General features: G+C 46.9%; 1 protein-coding gene across 1 annotated transcript in view; it reads left to right on the top strand.

The window, feature by feature from the left end:
* The first annotated feature begins 665 nt into the window (after positions 1 to 665).
* The window catches only part of LOC136697956 (collagen alpha-1(XXIV) chain-like), a 109,029-nt gene continuing 91,318 nt past the window's right edge, over positions 666 to 18,376 (top strand). Inside the window, exons 1-3 of the mRNA XM_066673320.1 lie at positions 666 to 1,030; positions 7,880 to 7,950; positions 16,192 to 17,480. Coding sequence (XP_066529417.1) covers positions 975 to 1,030; positions 7,880 to 7,950; positions 16,192 to 17,480 — 1,416 coding nt within the window. The 5' untranslated portion in view covers positions 666 to 974. The remainder of the gene's footprint in view (positions 1,031 to 7,879; positions 7,951 to 16,191; positions 17,481 to 18,376) is intronic.

The raw sequence follows: 18,376 nt of genomic DNA, 5'->3' as shown, positions 1-18,376 counted from the left end.
TATATAATAACGATGACTCACTATCTCATACTAATAACACGTTATATCATAACGATGACTCACTATCTCATACTAATAACACGTTATATCATAACAATGACTCACTATTTCATACTAATTACACGTTATATCATAACGATGACTCACTATCTCATAATAATAATGTTATATAATAACGATGACTCACTATCTCATACTAATAACACGTTATATCATAACGATGACTCAATATCTCATAATAATAATGTTATATAATAGCAACGACTCACTATCTCATACTAATAACACGTTATATCATAACGATGACTCACTATCTCATAATAATAATGTTATATCATAACGATGACTCACTGTCTCATAATAATAACATGTTATATCATAAAGATGACTCACTATCCCATAATAATAAAATGTTATACCATAAAGATGACTCACTATCCCATAATAATAACATGTTAAACCATAACAATGATTTACTATCTCATAATAACTTACTATCCTGTAATTAACATACAGGGGTGGGGACAATATGTTGGTAGCCTATCACGGTGCATGAGGCGGGGCGAAGCGGGCCAATCCGAGCGCAGGGAGGCGGTGCTGATTTGAATAGGTGCGTGGGAGAAAGGAGCCGGGGAGTCAGTAATTGGTGAAACTCGACACCGGTTCGTTGGGAGCGGGGCGAGTTGAGACTGGAGCCGAGCGCAGTGAACCCTCAGTCCGCACTCAGCACGGAGCTCTCCGCTGATCTCTCCGCTGCTCCCTGCTCTCCGAGTGGCGCTCCGCGGTGGGCTCTTCCAGACACTGCTCCTGCGGGGGGAAAGTCGTCCCGAGTCCTGCTTTTCCGCCTGTTTCCCAGCATGAGGAGACGGCTGAGGTGAAGGAGCTCTGAAATGTGACTGGGGTCCGTGGAGCCTCCGGCGCTTTGCCCTCAGTTTTCCCTCAGACCCCTGGCTGCTCGGACCAAATGCATACAAATGCATTTAGGAGCCCAACGGACCAGGAGGGGACACGCTGCTCCCACGGGAAAGACGTGAGTACAACGGAGTCCTTGAGCACTAGCCCGCAGAGTGGTAGCGAATAGGGGGTGATAGGTGTTTGTCTTGGGGCAGGAAAACCCCTCACAGTCCCAGCAACTGTACTAACAGCCCCTCAGTCCTCCAGGACTTCCAGCTCTCAGCTGCTGTTCAGCTTGGTTTTCTCCTCCACCAGCAGGGCACCAAGGGGGCAGGACACATCACAGGTGGACCTCACGGGGTGTCCCTCTTCGTCTCCCAGGTCCTCCCAAGACAGAGTGTCCCTGAGCCCACTAGAAATATCAAAGCTGTGTTAGGAGTTATATAATTAGATGCTTTATAGTTTAGTAATTTAGTAATAAAAACATGTAAAAGGGATAAACAACAGTTTAGATTGATGTTTCTTGTAATTCCTCTTTAATTTAACGTGGGACTTGTACCGTATCTCATTTGTCCCTCTTTATTTGGACTGTACCTCATCACTCTTTAGTTAGACCACATCTCACGAGTCTCTCATTATTTGGACCATGTATTGTCCCTATTTATTTGGACTATATCTCATTTGTTTCTCATTTATTTGGACCCTATCTTGCCCCTCTGTACTTGAACCCATAGAATGTTTTCCCTCTTTATTTGGACCTATAGGACGTGCGATCCATCTTTATTTGGGCTGTAACAGATAAGATCTTCTCCCTCAAACGGACCATGTATAACATTTGCCCCCTCATTTACCTCGTGTATTATATTTGGATCACGCCAGACATCTGTTACTGTATTTGAAGTGTTCAGGACTTGATTTCTCTCATCAAATATAAGCTACAGGACACAACGTCTCTTTGCTGCGAGTGAAGCGGTTGTTAAAGGGTAATTGCAGTGTTTCAGGGTGGATTAAGACGACATGAAGCAAAGCAGCAGAGCCTGAAGTGCCCTGTAACTCCACCGAGGCGGCCTTTCTGAGCCAGGTTTACAAGTTCCATCACGGCAGGCGCAGGGGTTTTGCAGTGAAACTCAAGTAAACTCGACTAGGTGAGGGTGGTCCTTCAGAGCAGCGCTGGGGAACATTCCTCATGGTGGTGTGTGTGCGCATCTGGCCAGACAACCCCCCACGCTTTGGTCTACGTTCCCAAAAAGAGAGGAACATTTCTGGGGCCTCTTGTTTTTTCTAGCCCCTTTAAAAAGTTGCAGCCATGGACTTTGAGAACTGCTGGAAACGTGCAACATCTCCTCAGGTGATTATAGATAACCCCATGTGGGTTCTTGATAACTCAGTGACCGTAACGGTAGTAGGACAGTGATGTTCATGAGGAACCCACCTCCTCCTGGTGCTTTCTCGCTGTTTGGTCACATACTATCATTCTGCAACCAACTGCAACAGTGGGGGTGACCCAACCTACAGTGGGGTCATTGTACATGTTATTGTCCCTCCCACCACCAAAGAAATTTATGGTATACCTGCCCAAGAATCTGATCCAGAGGATGTTCTCCACTCACCGTCCAATCTCTCAGCTCCAATGACCACACAGGAGCACTCTGTGACTCTGTATCCTCCCCCCAGGACCCCCCCCCCCAGGTATCATTATTATTAATATGTTTGTGAAGAACAGGACTTTCTTTATGACCCAGTTTCATGTCCAGTCCAATCCTCTGTCCTGTAACTTCATAACAACTCACTTATTCACTATTCTACGTTGATAGTGATCATTCTTACAGTTGGTCCATGTGGAGAAGGAGTGGCCGTTATCTAAGACAAAGGGCCCTCAGAAAAAGACTTGGCTGAGTAGACTGGCCAGGACAAGTGGCGATACATTGGGCGACATGTCAACGTGAAACAAATGTAGATGCTTCCGTTTCTGGAGCCGATACAGTGAGGTTTTATCTGAAGATGCATAGCCAGGTATCAGGTCTTCACATGCCAAGCTGAAGGTGGGAATTGGTCAAGTGCAAACACACACACACACCAGAGTGTGGTTGGTATGCTTGAGACGGTCATGGACTAGTCCAAGTGTCAACAGTCTGGGGTCAAAAGGCAAGCCGAGATGCTTTCAGGCTAAGGGTCAGTGAAAAGCTTCCGAACGCAGGCTGTAAACCACATTGTTTACCACTTTACCGGAGGCCATTTCATGTGTGCAAAAGTTTATAGCGAACAAACCCGCCCTGGCACTCCCCAGCCACAAACAGTCCTTCCTCAGGCGCTAAGAGCAATCATCGTACGCGGTGAGTGATCTGCGGTGTGCATCCACTCCTGTCTCCCTGGGATTTCCGTGTTTGTATAACGGGTTGCTCATGTCGAGGAGGGAAATTACAGACGAGCGGTGGAGCTGTTGGGGCGGATTAGCAGGTACGTGTGGTCTGATGCTGTGGTTGCTCGGCCTGTTGACCAGGAGAAGAATAAATACTGCGGATTGCAAGATTTATCTCATGGACGTGAACGAACCGACAAGGACTGACCTTCCAAAAAAGTCGCGGAAGCCCATCGTTATTTAAACACCCATAAACATGAGAGAGAGAGACAGACAGAGTCACTTCCAGCCCCCAGCACTTCACCCTGGCCTGGCTCTCAATGCCTCAGTTTGTAGAGGTTTGTGGTGCCGTCTGCGAGGGTGAGTTTGACTAACTCAACACACAGGCCGTGGACAGAGGGGAACGATGTGGTCAACCGCCCCAGTGGCTTGGGGAGGCTGCGAATGGCCCAATGGATTTTAAAGCCTTTTAGTGTCTGTGGTTTCATAAAAAAACACACCAGAGTGAGTTGTTTACAGTGTTAAACAAGCGGATGTGGTGGGCACTGTGTCATAAACCCTGACCGCCATTTTCTCAAGCAATGTGCCTCATGTCTTCTGCTACATTCTGTTAAAGACGCTAATGCTGCTACGTCGTGATCAGTTGGCGGGAGAGTTTCTTTAACACCAAGTGTACTGTGTTAATGAAGTGATGTTTACGTGTGTTTACATGACAGGAGCTTCTCTCCAAGACCTTGACAACTCAGGTCTGAATCTGCATCATGTCTAAGTTCATGACGACGCTGAGGATTAAGAAGGAAGAAAGAAAGGCGGTGCTTTGTCTTTTTCCATTGTAGATGTTGTACAGGTTTAATAAAAGATGACAGAGCTGCTCAGATGAAGGAAGCAGCCAGGAGATGCCAGAGGACACTTGGAACCCCAGCGCTTGCTGCAGACAAAGTGTCAGAAGCTGAGGAGAGCATGGGTAACCTGCTGATGCTGGAGCTCACTCAGCTTTCCCCCCACTGCTCCTTGTCACCTACCAGCTGTGTGCAGCCAGAGTCGGGATCCCGTGGTCCATGTCCAGGCCTGTGCTGGACATTCTGGATGTTCTCCTCACATTCAGTACCCAGACACACCGTGAGCTTTGGCCCTGCCCTGTGTTAGCGCTGGTCACGTTGTAGAAAAGCAGATGTGTTTAGCAGTCGTATGTGTTTAGGAGCAGTGCAGGAATGTCACACCATCAGCTGAGAGTTACTCAAACGGCTCTGAATGCCTAGGCCTGGAGGGTCAAGTCAACAGCATTAAATAGAGGAAAGTGTGTCAGCATGTGTTCAGTTCACGTGGACATTAATGTGAGGACCTGGAGCGCACCAACACACACACTGTGTGTCAGAGAACACGGGATAAAACGAGTCGTTCTGATTCTGCTCCGCTTCTGACGTCAAGTGCAAAGACTTTAGAATGGCCCCGCCCCCTCGTCTGAGTCTGTCCAATCACAGCGATGGACCCGTGTTTATGTGAGAGCACAAAGACGAGGTTAAACTCAGCAAAACAGACACAACGAGCGCGGAGAAATAAGAGCACTGAGTAAAAATGGAGAAAATGAGAATGGAGAAGAAAGAGAGCAGAGTGAAAACAGCTGCTCCTCTCTCCTCACTGCTGTGCACTCGGGGTCGGGGTGAACAGTGAGCGACTCATTTAAAGGAACAGGTGCTGAACAGGGCTGTTTACACAGGGGGAGTGGGGTTCTGTGGAGTGGCTTAATGTAGCCGTCAGACCCTGAAATCTCGAGGGGTGACGGATTGTGCTCTGTGCTCTCTGACTGCATTCTGTGTGAATGTGTCCAAAGGTGTATGTGAGTGTGTGAAAGTGTGCCCAGGTGTATGTGAGTGTGTGAAAGTGTCCACAGGTGTATGTGAGTGTGTGAAAGTGTGCCCAGGTGTATGTGAGTGTGTGAAAGTGTCCACAGGTGTGTGTGAGTGACAGGTGAGTGTGTGAATGTGTCCAAAGGTGTATGTGAGTGTGTGAAAGTGTCCACAGGTGTGTGTGAGTGACTGAGTGTGAGAAAGTGTGCCCAGGTGTATGTGAGTGTGTGAAAGTGTCCACAGGTGTGTGTGAGTGACTGAGTGTGAGAAAGTGTGCCCAGGTGTATGTGAGTGTGTGAAAGTGTCCACAGGTGTGTGTGAGTGACAGGTGAGTGTGTGAAAATGTCCACAGGTGTGTGTGAGTGTGTGAACGTGTCCACAGGTGTGTGTGAGTGACAGGTGAGTGTGTGAAAGTGTCCACCGGTGTATGTGAGTGTGTGAACGTGTCCACAGGTGTGTGTGAGTGACAGGTGAGTGTGTGAATGTGTCCAAAGGTGTATGTGAGTGTGTGAAAGTGTCCACAGGTGTGTGTGAGTGACAGGTGAGTTTGTGAAAATGTCCACAGGTGTGTGTGTGTGTGTGTGTGAGTGACAGGGTGAATGTGAGAAAATGTCCACAGGTGTGTGTGAGTGACAGGGTGAATGTGTTAAAGTGTCCACAGGTGTACGTGGGTGTGTGAAAGTGTCCACAGGTGTGTGTGAGTGACAGGGTGAGTGTGTGAAAGTGTCCACAGGTGTATGTGGGTGTGTGAAAGTGTCCACAGGTGTGTGTGTGTGACAGGGTGAGTGTGTGAAAGTGTGCCCAGGTGTGTGTGAGTGTGTGAACGTGTCCACAGGTGTGTGTGTGTGAGTGACAGGGTGAGTGTGAAAGTGTCCACAGGTGTATGTGAGTGACAGAGTGAGTGTGAAAGTGTCCACAGGTGTGTGTGAGTGACAGGGTGAGTGTGTGAAAGTGTCCACAGGTGTGTGTGAGTGACAGGGTGAGTGTGAAAGTGTCCACAGGTGTATGTGAGTGACAGAGTGAGTGTGAAAGTGTCCACAGGTGTGTGTGAGTGACAGGGTGAGTGTGTGAAAGTGTCCACAGGTGTATGTGAGTGACAGAGTGAGTGTGAACGTGTCCACAGGTGTGTGTGTGTGTGTGTGAGTGACAGGGTGAATGTGAGAAAATGTCCACAGGTGTGTGTGAGTGACAGGGTGAGTGTGTGAAAGTGTTCACAGGTGTGAGTGAGTTCCTCTGTAGATGTTTGTAGATGTCTGTAGTTCAGTGTATCTTTAAATATCTCTATTAAATATCTATGCGGGCGGCATGTAGGTGCAGCAGGTAGTGCCTCTGTCACATCTTCAGGGTCCTGGAGGTTGTGAGTACGAGTCCTGCTCCGGGTGACTGTCTGTGAGGATTGTGGTGTGTTCTCCTTGTGTCCACTTGGGTCTCCTCTGGGTGATTGTCTGTGAGGAGTTTGGTGTGTTCTCCCTGTGTCTGCGTGGGTTTCCTCCGGGTGACTGTCTGTGAGGAGTGTGGTGTGTTCTCCCTGTGTCTGTGTGGGTTTCCTCCAGGTGACTGTCTTTGAGGAGTGTGGTGTGTTCTCTCTGTGTCTCAGTTTCCTCCGGGTGCTCCGGTTTCCTCCCACAGTCCAAAAATACACATTGGTAGGTGGATTGGAGACTCAAAAGTGTCCGTAGGTGTGAATGTGTGAGTGTGTCTCGTCCTGTGAAGGACTGGCACCCCCTCCAGGGTGTATTCCCGCCTTGCGCCAAGTGATTCCGGGTAGGCTCCCGACCCACCGTGACCCTGAACCGGATAAGGGCTACAGACAGTGAATGACTCTAACCTTAACCTCTTCCAAATAAAGTGTAACCATCAAGTCCAATCCAGTGTTCTGTTCTGCAGTCAACTCTCACTCTCACTCTCGACTCTCGCTGCTGGAGTTAACGGAATCATCCCCTTGACACTTGACTTTGACTGAGAAAGAGCACCACATCTCCAGACCAAACCAACACCTCCCCATTACACACTTTACCACCTCGACTCTCAAGAGTCACTCTCTAGAGCTGACCCCGAGTCCCGGACCACTCTGAGTCAAAGAATCAAGACTTCTGGAGTCGACTCCTCCTCTGGTTCACTGTGAGGATCTAAAAGAGGGAGAAACGTAGGGGTCATAGGGACAGAGGCATGTTCTTTGTTCATATCAGTGTCCGATCACTGTTCGTCCGAGAGCAGGTTTGAAGGTAGATATAGATATAGCACAAGCACAGCTGGGTTGGTGACTCTTAGCACTACTCTGCTGCCCCCTTGTGGCGTGGAGATCAGTTGATGGAAAAAGATATATATGTAACGTATCCATGATTAATATGAGTTGAGTTATTAGTGGGGAATTTCCCCTCCTGTCCCTGCAGTAGTCACTTATGGTAGGGGTCTAAAGGAGCCCTGGTCATTCTACACCAGTGACGCTGTTGGAACTCAGAGCCAGGAAATAGATATCAGCTTTCAGTCGACAGAAGGTCAGAAGTTCGCTGACCCACTGCTATAAATTGTTCAGTAACTGTGTGAGTCCTAAGTGTGGGTTCTGTAGTTATGAACTGTGGACCTGTACAGACCCCCACTAAGACCACGCCTAGTACTCACCCAGTGGACAGTGTCTGTGTTCCTCTGGGATTAGTAAAAGGATATTATATTTTAATGGTTTACTAGTGTGTAATGTTAGAATCTCTCTCTCTCTCTCTCTCTCTCTCTCTCTCTCTCTCTCTCTCTTTCTCTGTGTTGATCTGTCTCTCTTCTCCAGGAGAGCCCTCCTTCTGCTCCTGTCAGTATGTGCCACCGTGCTGTTTGCAGAAGGGCATTCACAGGCTCAAGGTAAGATCATTCTTTCTCTCTCTCTATCTCTATCTCTCTCATCACTCCCTCTCTCTCTCTGCGCACTTCATTTATTTATTTTCATTTCCCCAGAAGTAAATGAAAACATGACTCATTTCAAAATAGTTTCTGCCCATATTTCTTTATTGAGCATAACATTTTTGGATGGAATTCCAGCTTCTCTCTCTCTCTCTCTCTCTCTCTCTCTCTCTCTCTCTCACCCACTCTCTCTCTCTCACTCACTCACTCACTCACTCACTCAATCCCTCTCTCTCCCTCTCTCTGTCACTCTCTCTCTCTCTCTCTCTCTCTCTCTCTCACTCACTAGCTCTCACTCTCTCTCTCTCTCTCTCTCTCTCTCTCTCTCTCTCTCTCACCCACTCTCTCTCTCTCACTCACTCACTCACTCACTCACTCACTCTCTCAATCCCTCTCTCTCCCTCTCTCTGTCACTCACTCTCTCTCTCTCTCTCTCTCTCTCTCTCTCACTCACTAGCTCTCACTCTCTCTCTCTCTCTCTCTCTCTCTCTCTCTCTCTCTCACCCACTCTCTCTCTCTCACTCACTCACTCACTCACTCAATCACTCAATCCCTCTCTCTCCCTCTCTCTGTCACTCACTCTCTCTCTCTCCCTCTCTCCCTCACTAGCTCTCACTCTCTCTCTCTCTCTTTCTCTCCCGCTCTCTCTTTCTCTCTCACTCTCTCTCTCTCTCTCTCACTCACTCTCTCTCTCTTGTTCTCTGTCACTCACTCTCTCTCTGTCTCCCACTCTCTCTCACTCACGCTCTCTCTCTCTATTTCTCTCACTCACTCACTGTGTCCTTGTTCACCCATGACCTTTACTCTTTTAGGCCTAACTCCAAATTCAAGCCCGCAGTCACTGGGAGTGTGTGTGTGTATGTGTGTGTGTGTGTGTGTGTGCTCAGGCGATTATAACATCCTCCAGCTGCCACTGGAGAACTTTCTCCCTCAGCATGGAAAAAACCTGCAGAGAAGAAAAATGAAGCCTCAGTGAATTTTACAAAACTGGCAGGACATTAATTCTTAAGTGTATGTGTGTGTGTGTGTGTGTGTATAAAGAGAGGGAGAGAGGAGTGAACAGGTGCTACATCATACTACACAAGTCATGTCAATTGAAATATATTGTTCTAATTAGAGAAGCAGAAAGCACATGAGACACAGCAGAGACACGAAAGAGACGATGAGACGCTGTCCGTATAAGAATGACTTCATGTATCTCTCTCTCTCTCTCTCTCTCTCTCACTCTCTCTATTTAAACAGCTATCTAGGCATGTCTGCTCTTGCTTGCGCTCTGTGAATGCAGCCTAAAGAGCACCTTCCTTTATTTCTCCTCCAACCCTCTCTCTCTCTCTCTCTCTCTCTCTCTCTCTCTCTCTCTCTCTCTCTCTCTCTCATCCCTCTCTCATCCCTCTCTCTCATCCCTCTCTCTCTCTCTCTCTCTCTCTCTCTCATCCCTCTTGTACTAGTGCAGGGAAAAGTTGCAAACAAAATATGGCGAGTGAAAAAAGGATGAGAAATCAGCAGGTAGTCGGAAGCAAAGACAAGGAGATGAGAGGAAGGTATGGGCTGAGCCAAGGGAGCAGTCAAGGCAGATGAAAGATGTAGAGAACAGAAAGAAAGACAAGCAAAGAGGGATCTAACTGTAAGGAATAGTCTTCAGCCCTGAGGCTTAGGGTTCCCTTAGCAATCTGAAGACATTATGGGGCCCTAGAGTCAACGGTCTGTAGATGTGAGGGAACAGTGGAGCTCTTAGACGCTAAGGGGTTAAAGGTGAGCTCCTGTGCCTTGGTGGTATGGTAAAGGCTGTGGTATGCCTTGGGAGCCCAGGTTACTTGAGAGACCTTAGTGCATCTGTTTTAGCTTAGATGCAGTCCAATGCCCCAGCAATTGTACAGACTGGTAGTCACCACGCGTCCCGTCTTATGACTCAAGCCGTGTCTGGCCAGGTCCGTGTGAGAGAGGAAGAGCCCCCTCAGGGCTAGGTGGAGGTGAAGTGTGCTGTTTACAGTGAACATCATGATCAGACCCTCAAATTACTACTGATGAAGTGCTGTGGATAACTGTGAGGTCATTTTGTGGTGTTGTGAATAGGCTCATGAACAAATCTCATGAAGCAAACACAAGAAGAATGGAGAAATCAGAGAACCAGCAAAGGAGCCTAAAGCCATTCATTCATTCACTGTCTGTAACCCTTATCCAGTTCAGGGCGGCGGTGGGTTCGGAACCTACCCAGAATCATTGGGCGCAAGGCAGGAACACACCCTGGAGGGGGCGCCAGTCCTTCACAGTGGGATACACACATTCACTCACACACTCACACCTACGGACACTTTTGAGTCTCCAGTCCACACAAACAGAGAGAGAACACACCACACTCCTCACAGACAGTCACCCGGAGGGAACCCACACAGACACAGGGAGAACACACCACACTCCTCACAGACAGTCACCCGGAGGAAACCCACGCAGACACAGGGAGAACACACCACACTCCTCACAGAAAGTCACCCGGAGGAAACCGACACAGACACAGGGAGAACACACCACACTCCTCACAGACAGTCACCCAGAGGAAACCCACGCAGACACAGGGAGAACACACCACACTCCTCACAGACAGTCACCCGGAGCAGGGACCCACAACGTCTAGGACCCTGGAGCTGTGACAGAGACACTACCTGCTGCTCCACCGTCTCACCCTCATTTAAAAACCAAACCTACCAAATGTGATGCATGATATTTGGAGGTGGCTCTTTCGTCATTTAATGAAAAGAAGAAAGAAGTTCTAAGTTCTGTACTGAACAGTGAATGAAGTGGAAGCATTTCCATGCGTTTACCAAACCATTACAAAATTGTTGTTATCGTCATGAAAACAGGAGAAAATCTCAAGGCGTTTTACTGAACCCGAGCAACTCCAGGTGTGATCTGAGTGAAGTTACTATAGTAAAGTATAGTAAAGTATATCGTATAGTAGTCAAACTAAGCATTTTTGTTCCGTTTCATAGCTGTAGTGTATTCTACCTGCCAAATGTTCATTAATTATCATAAATATTCAGATAATTCTGTTCTTTACAGCAGTAAAACACATTTGGACAATTTTACAAGTAATTTTACAAATGTATTTGTAGTTTCCCAAAAGCTGTTGTGCGCAGAATGTGTCGGCTCAGGTGTAGATCATAGATCTGAGACAGATTCAGAGGAAGAAGGTGAGGTGGGAGGTCAGTTGAATGACCTCACACCTCAAGCCAAAGTTCAGACAGTAACAGAAACTGTAGTTTCCCTGAATGTGGAAACACGGTTCTGCAGATCATCAAGGTTTTGGTGTTTTTATCACCACAAGGATATGAAATGTAAAAAGGTCAGAGAGAAGAATAGAGTACTCGTAGGTCAAGGGCCTCTGGAGCAGTGTCTCTCATCAGTGTTTTCCTGAGAAATTCTGAAGAACAGAGGCAATCATGTGCTATTGATAGTTTAAATTAAATCAATCGAAATGAAGAAATAATTGTAAAGACTTCGAACAGTTTTAACTGATGCAGGACACTAAAGGAAAGACCAATTAAAGACAAAAGTGCATTGTTAAATGCCTAAATATGATTCATTCAAAATGTATATGATCCAAAAAAATAATTTTTACTTAAAGGGCCACATAATGTTTTATTATATTATCAATTAATGTGTCAGTTTACTTCTCAGGGTGTGGATGTTTTAAGCTGTGCCCCAAGGGCCCACTGATGTTACTAAACCCTCAGTGGAGACTATGAACAGAGATCATTTAGAAAAGAGAGATGTCTCAGCACAGCAGACACAGACCACACACTGCACCACACAAAATGAAACTCCAGATCATGGTTTTGTTACCAGTCTTGCCGTTTGGTATAAACTACATGGACAAAAGAAATGGGATATGCCTACTCACTGAGATCAGATTTTATATTCAGTCCCATTACCACAGGTGTATAAAGTAAAGCCCATGCAGCCTGTCCTTTCAGTGTGGTACTATAATAGGATACCACTATTATAACAAGTAAGTTCATGAAATTCTTCTCTCCTAGATTTTTCACGAACAACTGTGAGTGACATTATTAAAGAGCAGAACAATTTAGGAACCACAGGAACTCGTCCACAGGGTGGGTGTCCCAGGGGGGCTGAGGGGCACAATGCAGAATCAATAACTGCAGGGTTCCAAACCTATTCTGGCATTACATCAACATAAAAGCTTTATGCCAGGAACTTCATGGCACAAGTTTCCATGGTCAAGTCACTGCATGCAAGCCTTGCATCACTAACTCAATGCCAAGCTTTGCCTGGATTAGTGTAAAACATTGCCGCTGCACTGTGGAGCTGTGATATTCAGTGGAGCGACAAATCACTTTTCTCTATCTGAGAGTCTTATGGACAAGTCTGGGATTGGCGAAAGCCAGGAGAATGTTACCTGGCTGTAATCTGCTAACTGTGAAGTTTCTTGGAGGAGGGATCATTTGGGGGTTTGATTAACCCCTTAATTCCCATGAAGGAATAATTTAATGATTCATTATACCAAGACATTTTGGACAACTGTATGCTTCTGAATTTGTGTAAAGAGTTTGGGGAAGGCCCTTTTCTCTTCTTGCTTGACTGTGCCCCTGTGCACAAAGCAAGGTTCGTAAAGGCATGGCTGGATGAGTTTGGTTTGTCCTTGTAGAGCCATGACTTCAGCCAAACTAAATTAGCAAGGTGCTCTCTTCCAAAATCAGTCACTGACCTTACAAGGGTCTTCTGGAAGAATAGGCAAAATTTCCCACAGACAAACTTTTGGAAGCTCTTATAGCCTGAAACATGTGACCAACTCCGTGATAACGGTTATGTTTTTATGCGGTTATGTTTTTATACGGTTATGTTTAAATGGGATGAAATGAATGCTCCTTTAAGTGTCCCATTACTTATGTGTATATAGTGTGTCAACGTTGATTTATGAACATCAGACACATATTCTAACAGTTCAGAAGAAAGACGTCACATGACATTATTAATTCGGCACATTGTTATAGTCCATCTTGGAGGCAGTTCAAGAACACAGCAGCGAGGAGGAGAAAGTACTTGTAAGAGAAAGAGAGAGAGAGAAAGCAAGATGGAGAGGAAGAGGGGGTGGAACTGGGGAAATGGAAATACAGCATGGCGTTTTGCTCTGACTGAATGTTAAAGACATCATTACACAGCAGTTGTACAGAGCAGACGTGCCCTACCTAGTTCAACATCTACAGAGCTGTGAACCTGCCTCTGCTGTTGGCCCTGGTCTGCAGCTCTTCCAAAGTGGACACGGCTTTTATAGAAAGCTGTTTCTTCTTAGCGCGGGCAGTGTCTGCGCAGTCAAGGCTCCAAGAAGTTATTGGTTGTTCCATTTGACCTGTGGCTGAGGTTAAAGGTCATGAGGTCGCCCATGTGGGATCCACTTTGGGCACGGGTTGGGAGGCTTTGAAGTCTGAGTTGTGCCTGTTGGTCTTTAAGAAGCTGTCTGGGATTGAAAGTGCTGTGGATGACCTCTGGTAGAGGACGGGGAATTTATGGTGTGGCTGTTGCAGTCATTGGTAATGACCTGTGTTAAAGGTACAGTGGGAGATGGAGACATAAATAGAGGCGGGATAAGGCGGAGTGCAGAAGTAAAGCTGGGTGTGGGTTTTGTCAGAGAGCTTTGTCCACCCACTGTCCCGGAGATTGCTACATCTGTATTTTGGCCTGAAATGACCACCAGTCTCTCTGGACAAGTAGAAAATCCCTCTGACTGCCAAGTAGGATTTAGAAAAGGGTTGATCCACCTGTGCGTTGGACATAGTCCATAGAGCGTCACATTTCCAGACACACATTAAGCCTGGCTTGCAACCATGAAGCATTGTCAGTGGACTGTCAACTTCAGCAGAACACAGTATAGCCTGGGTGGGGAAAGTCTGGTGAGAACAGTGTCAGTGGATGTGTTCAGTTATATTTTGCTGATATATGGAAGTGGAGGACGCTAGATCAGGCCAAAATCAGAGTTTTCCTGCCTTTAGAAAGGTAAAATGGAGAGGGAATGCAGGACTAAATTTAGCTGACTAATTGTGACAAGAGGTTGTTGCTGACGATACTGTACCCTGCTGTATTATTACTGAGATCTACGTACACATGTAGACACCTGATGGGGACACAACCAACTCCGTGCCATTCTGTTGTAGCCTATAACAGCCGCATCAAGGCACTAAGACCTACATCTGACTGTGAGTGCTTTCCTCCAAAAGGCAGCTTGGTCTCTGCTTCTAATCATGAAAACAGGATGCCTACTCCTTAGGAAAGACAGCGAGGGGGAATGACAGAGCGACAGCGAGATTTATTTGAGGAAACCAGCGTCTGTGGGTTAGTGATGCAAATGTCTTCTCCTGCTGTTGGACCTTAGGGATCTCCACACTGACAAACTGCAGCAGCACAAATTGATCTGCCCCCCTGCTCTACTTCCGACACTTTGAGACCTTTTTCTTAGGTGGGCCACGAGTGATCTAGTGGGGATGTAACTATATGCAAATGTCAGGATACAGGTAAGTATCAAGAAATTACAGAATTTTCTTTATTATTGTTGGTGTTTTATAATTCCCAAAGATCACAGGTGCACCTCTTCTTGCTGTATCTAAGTGTGTGTGCAAGTATGCTGCATGGTGTGTCCGGCTTATTCGGGGTCATCAGGGTCATCTTCCTGCCCTGTAGTTAGGCAGCATAAGCTGGATTATCACATCCCTCTTCAGGAGATCAGTTTGGAGGGAACGGGGGGGACCAGAGGGAACAGATCCACTGACCTCTGTGGTGAACAGCCTCTCATTCATTCACTCACTGAGCTCATGTTTTGAAAGAAAGAGTCACAGGCTGCTGTTTTGTTTTGCGCTTTCTCAGGGGCTTGAGAGTTAGTTTTAGGCTGTTGTGTATGTGACTGTGTCTGTGAGTGTTTTAAAACTGGTGTTGGAGTAAGCTACAGGGGGGTCCCAAGTGTGCAGTAAATACCTGTTGCACACAACAGACTCTGGATGACTTGTTCCAGCTCAGGCCTGCTGTCTCTGAACCACTCACTGTTGCAGCTGGAATATCGACCATCAGCACTAGTCTAACCAAAACAAAGTGTACTGGAACTGAACCTAACTCACAGCAGGTATGGTCTTGCCAACCTGGCCTGTATTCCCTTTTTCAGTTTTCATGCTTACATACCATCTGTACAGTAATGTAAAATGAGTACCTATGTTACTCAAAGAGCACTCCAAATGCTCCTAACATTTCTAAGTTATGATTTGTAGTTATGGCATGATCAATAAGATCAGCCCCCATCCACAAGTGATGCTGTTTCGCAATTAGTCCACACCAACCCTATGTTATGGACCTGAAGAAGAAGCAGTGACACAGTGTTGTTGTCTTTTTTTTTTTAGATCATTACACAAGCACAAACTGCTTTTCAAACCTTTTGGAGATTATGGTTATCTTTAGGGTTATGCATAAATTCACTTTGAGACCAGGCTGGACACTTCACCAACTCTCAGTTATTGGCTCAAACAAGTTCCTCAAAGGGTGTCCAATGCATCGATCGCAATGTAGGTGTCTTCATTTGAAGTTGCTTCTGCTTGTGGAACAGTTGCATTCAGTTTGGTTTCTGTAACACGGATGAAGCTTGGGCTGTACTGTGTTCTCAGCAGTATCTACTCTGGCAATACATCACATATGACCCTGACCTGGCAATCATCCGTAGCATTCCCAGCCTGGTCTGTGTTTGTGGAAGCGGCTGTGGTGGGAATGCAGGTTTGAGACCCAACTGTGCCTGACCAATTTGACTTTGAATTAGCCGGTCCGATTAAGAGTACAGTTCTCAGGTCACTTATAGGTTGCTTTCTCTCCTGGACTAACACTGTAACTGAATTCATCTCTTCCCTCTCTCTCTCCTGCCTTTTCCCTCCATTCCTCTTCTGCTTTCTCTTCTTCAATCCTTCATCTGGACCCCAGCTGCTCCTCATGGCTGCATACAAGGCCTTCTGGGTAAACTGTGATGTCAGCACAGCAGATACCAAAGCATATTGAAAAAAGCTCCAGCCAAAAAAGGCCGGGAGTATTTATGCTACAGGCAATTGAAGTCATGCCCTTAGTTCACTTACAGTTTTTCTTCTTTCTGTAAGTGGTTCAGTGTGCAAAGATCAAATACCTGCTTGAACATAAACCCCTCTGTCTGTCTCTCTCTCGCAGGTGTAGATCTCATTCTCCAGCTTGGCCTGTCAAGTCGCAGAGATGTCACACACGCCTCCAGGGTGACTTCCTCCACATCTTCCCCACCCCTTCTTCCCTCCCAGCCATCTTTCTCCATCCTGCCTGCTGGGCCTGGGGTGACTTTGGGGAGAGACTCCCTCATTGAGGCTCCTGTGGCAGGTCTTCTACCGGCAGGCACGGAGAAGGAATTCTCCCTTGTAGTGAGCCTCAGCTCTCAGCGAGCCAGGAATGCCTTCTTGTTCAGCGTGCGGGACGGCGCTGACCGACTGCAGTTTGGCTTGCAGCTGCTGCCCGGCCGGGTGGTGGTGTACACGGGGGAGAAGGCATCTGTTTACTTCAGCTATGAAGCCCAGGATGGGCGGTGGCACTCTTTCGCACTTGGGGTACACCCACGTGGCGTATCTTTTCACGCTCGCTGTGGGAGCCTACAGTACAGCGAGGAGACGCTCACCAGACCGCAAATGCTGGGCTCGTCCGGCCGGGTAGCCGTGGGGAGGATGAGCGCCAGAGCGCCGCAATTCGAAGGCTCTCTGTGCCAACTTGAGATCTATCCGTCAGCGCAGGTCGCGACGCATTATTGCGACTATGTTAAGAAACATTGCAGACTCGCAGACACTTTCCGATCGGACTTGCCGGTAAGCACCGTGTCCCTCTCCCCCTCAGTGCGGGCCCTTTTAACTACACCTTCTGCTTCTCAAGCAACCTCAGAATCTCACACACAAAATACAGCAGAGGTCACCAGCCCCACACTTAGGAACACTTCAGGGCAGTATCGCTCTACGAGTGCTTCTCTTTGGGATGTGTTGGGCACTAGCACCGTTCGGCCTGTCAGTTCCTCTCTGAGCACTCTTAGTCCCCTGCACTCTCCGGATATTACACCAAGGATTACCAATGGCACCTCTTCCAGTGAGGAGGGGCTCCACGGTAAGAACAATGCAAAGGACCCATCACTGCTGGCAAGACCCCGCGCTACTCGGGCTACCCCAGACTTGAGTCGGAGCCAGCTGGAAGAGTCTCAGAGGAATGGCAGCGGCTCACGGCAGCTCAGTGATGATCTGAAGGAGCCTCAACTGAAAGTGAACGGTGCAACCTTATACAGGGAGCACAATGAAGGCAATCAGCTGGAGGAATCTGAAGAGGACACTGAGGAACGGACGTATGATTCCAGAGACGCTGACGGATATGGATACGACTACGGATTTGAGGAAGGAGATTACCTCGCGGAATACGACAGCTTTGATGGTCTGAAAGGGGATCCAGGTCCACCGGTGAGTGTCTTACTGTTTTTGATAGCTTACATTACATTGAGTTGAAGTGCTATTACCAAAGCTGTGAACCGTGCCGCAGCAAGTTGGAGCAAAGGCTTGCATTAAACATTAGCCAAACTGTTTTGTATAAGTATCCACACTAATTTATTGCCATTAGAGGTGTTTTAAGTGCTTGGCTGCGTTTCTAAGAGCTGCGCTGTGTGAATCGAGGAAGAATGGAAATGTTTTGGCAGCTGTAGATGCTGATTTAAGAAGCAGGAGTCTTGTCCAGGCGTCTTTCCTTTTCGCTCCTAGAGCAACAGGTGGCTAAGATAACACATCGTTCTCTTTGTGATACGTTGCTCGTATCTTGAGTTGAGCACTATGTCATTCCCGTCTTCAATGTCATGCTATCTAGGTAAGTTATAAATGATAACATTTCCTAAAATAGATGGAAAAATACATAAGAAGATGCCTGGAGTGTTGAATCAAGTCAGGCAGTGAGGGAAATGAATGGTGATTTGTGGTTTCTGTCTCTTTGAAGAGTCTACAGTCAGAATCTTATTAATAATGATACAAAAAAAGCCCGCTATGCTGAGATCCTAAACCACATAGTGATATGTTTTTTTCTCTTTCTTAAGCCTTTACCCAAGAACAACTCATCTCAAGGCCCTCTTTTATGGACTGACTTGAGTTAACTGAGTTGCTGGGTCCATATATAGCAAAGAAAACCAAATAAACCCATGATTGTAACGTGGTGTTTTCCTTGGATGGTGCTGCTTTACTTCTGTGTATTCTGGGTCATATTCTGGAGGTGCAGCAAGGCCCAATTCCAGACAAGGCTCCACCTCTGCTTGCATTACAAATGAGCACTAAATAATAGCCAAGGTGTGGGTGATCCCAAGGGTCTGTGTTAG

The sequence above is a fragment of the Hoplias malabaricus genome, chromosome 5 (assembly GCF_029633855.1).
Source record: "Hoplias malabaricus isolate fHopMal1 chromosome 5, fHopMal1.hap1, whole genome shotgun sequence".
NCBI lineage: Eukaryota > Metazoa > Chordata > Actinopteri > Characiformes > Erythrinidae > Hoplias > Hoplias malabaricus.
This window is presented reverse-complemented; position numbering and strand designations above follow the sequence as displayed.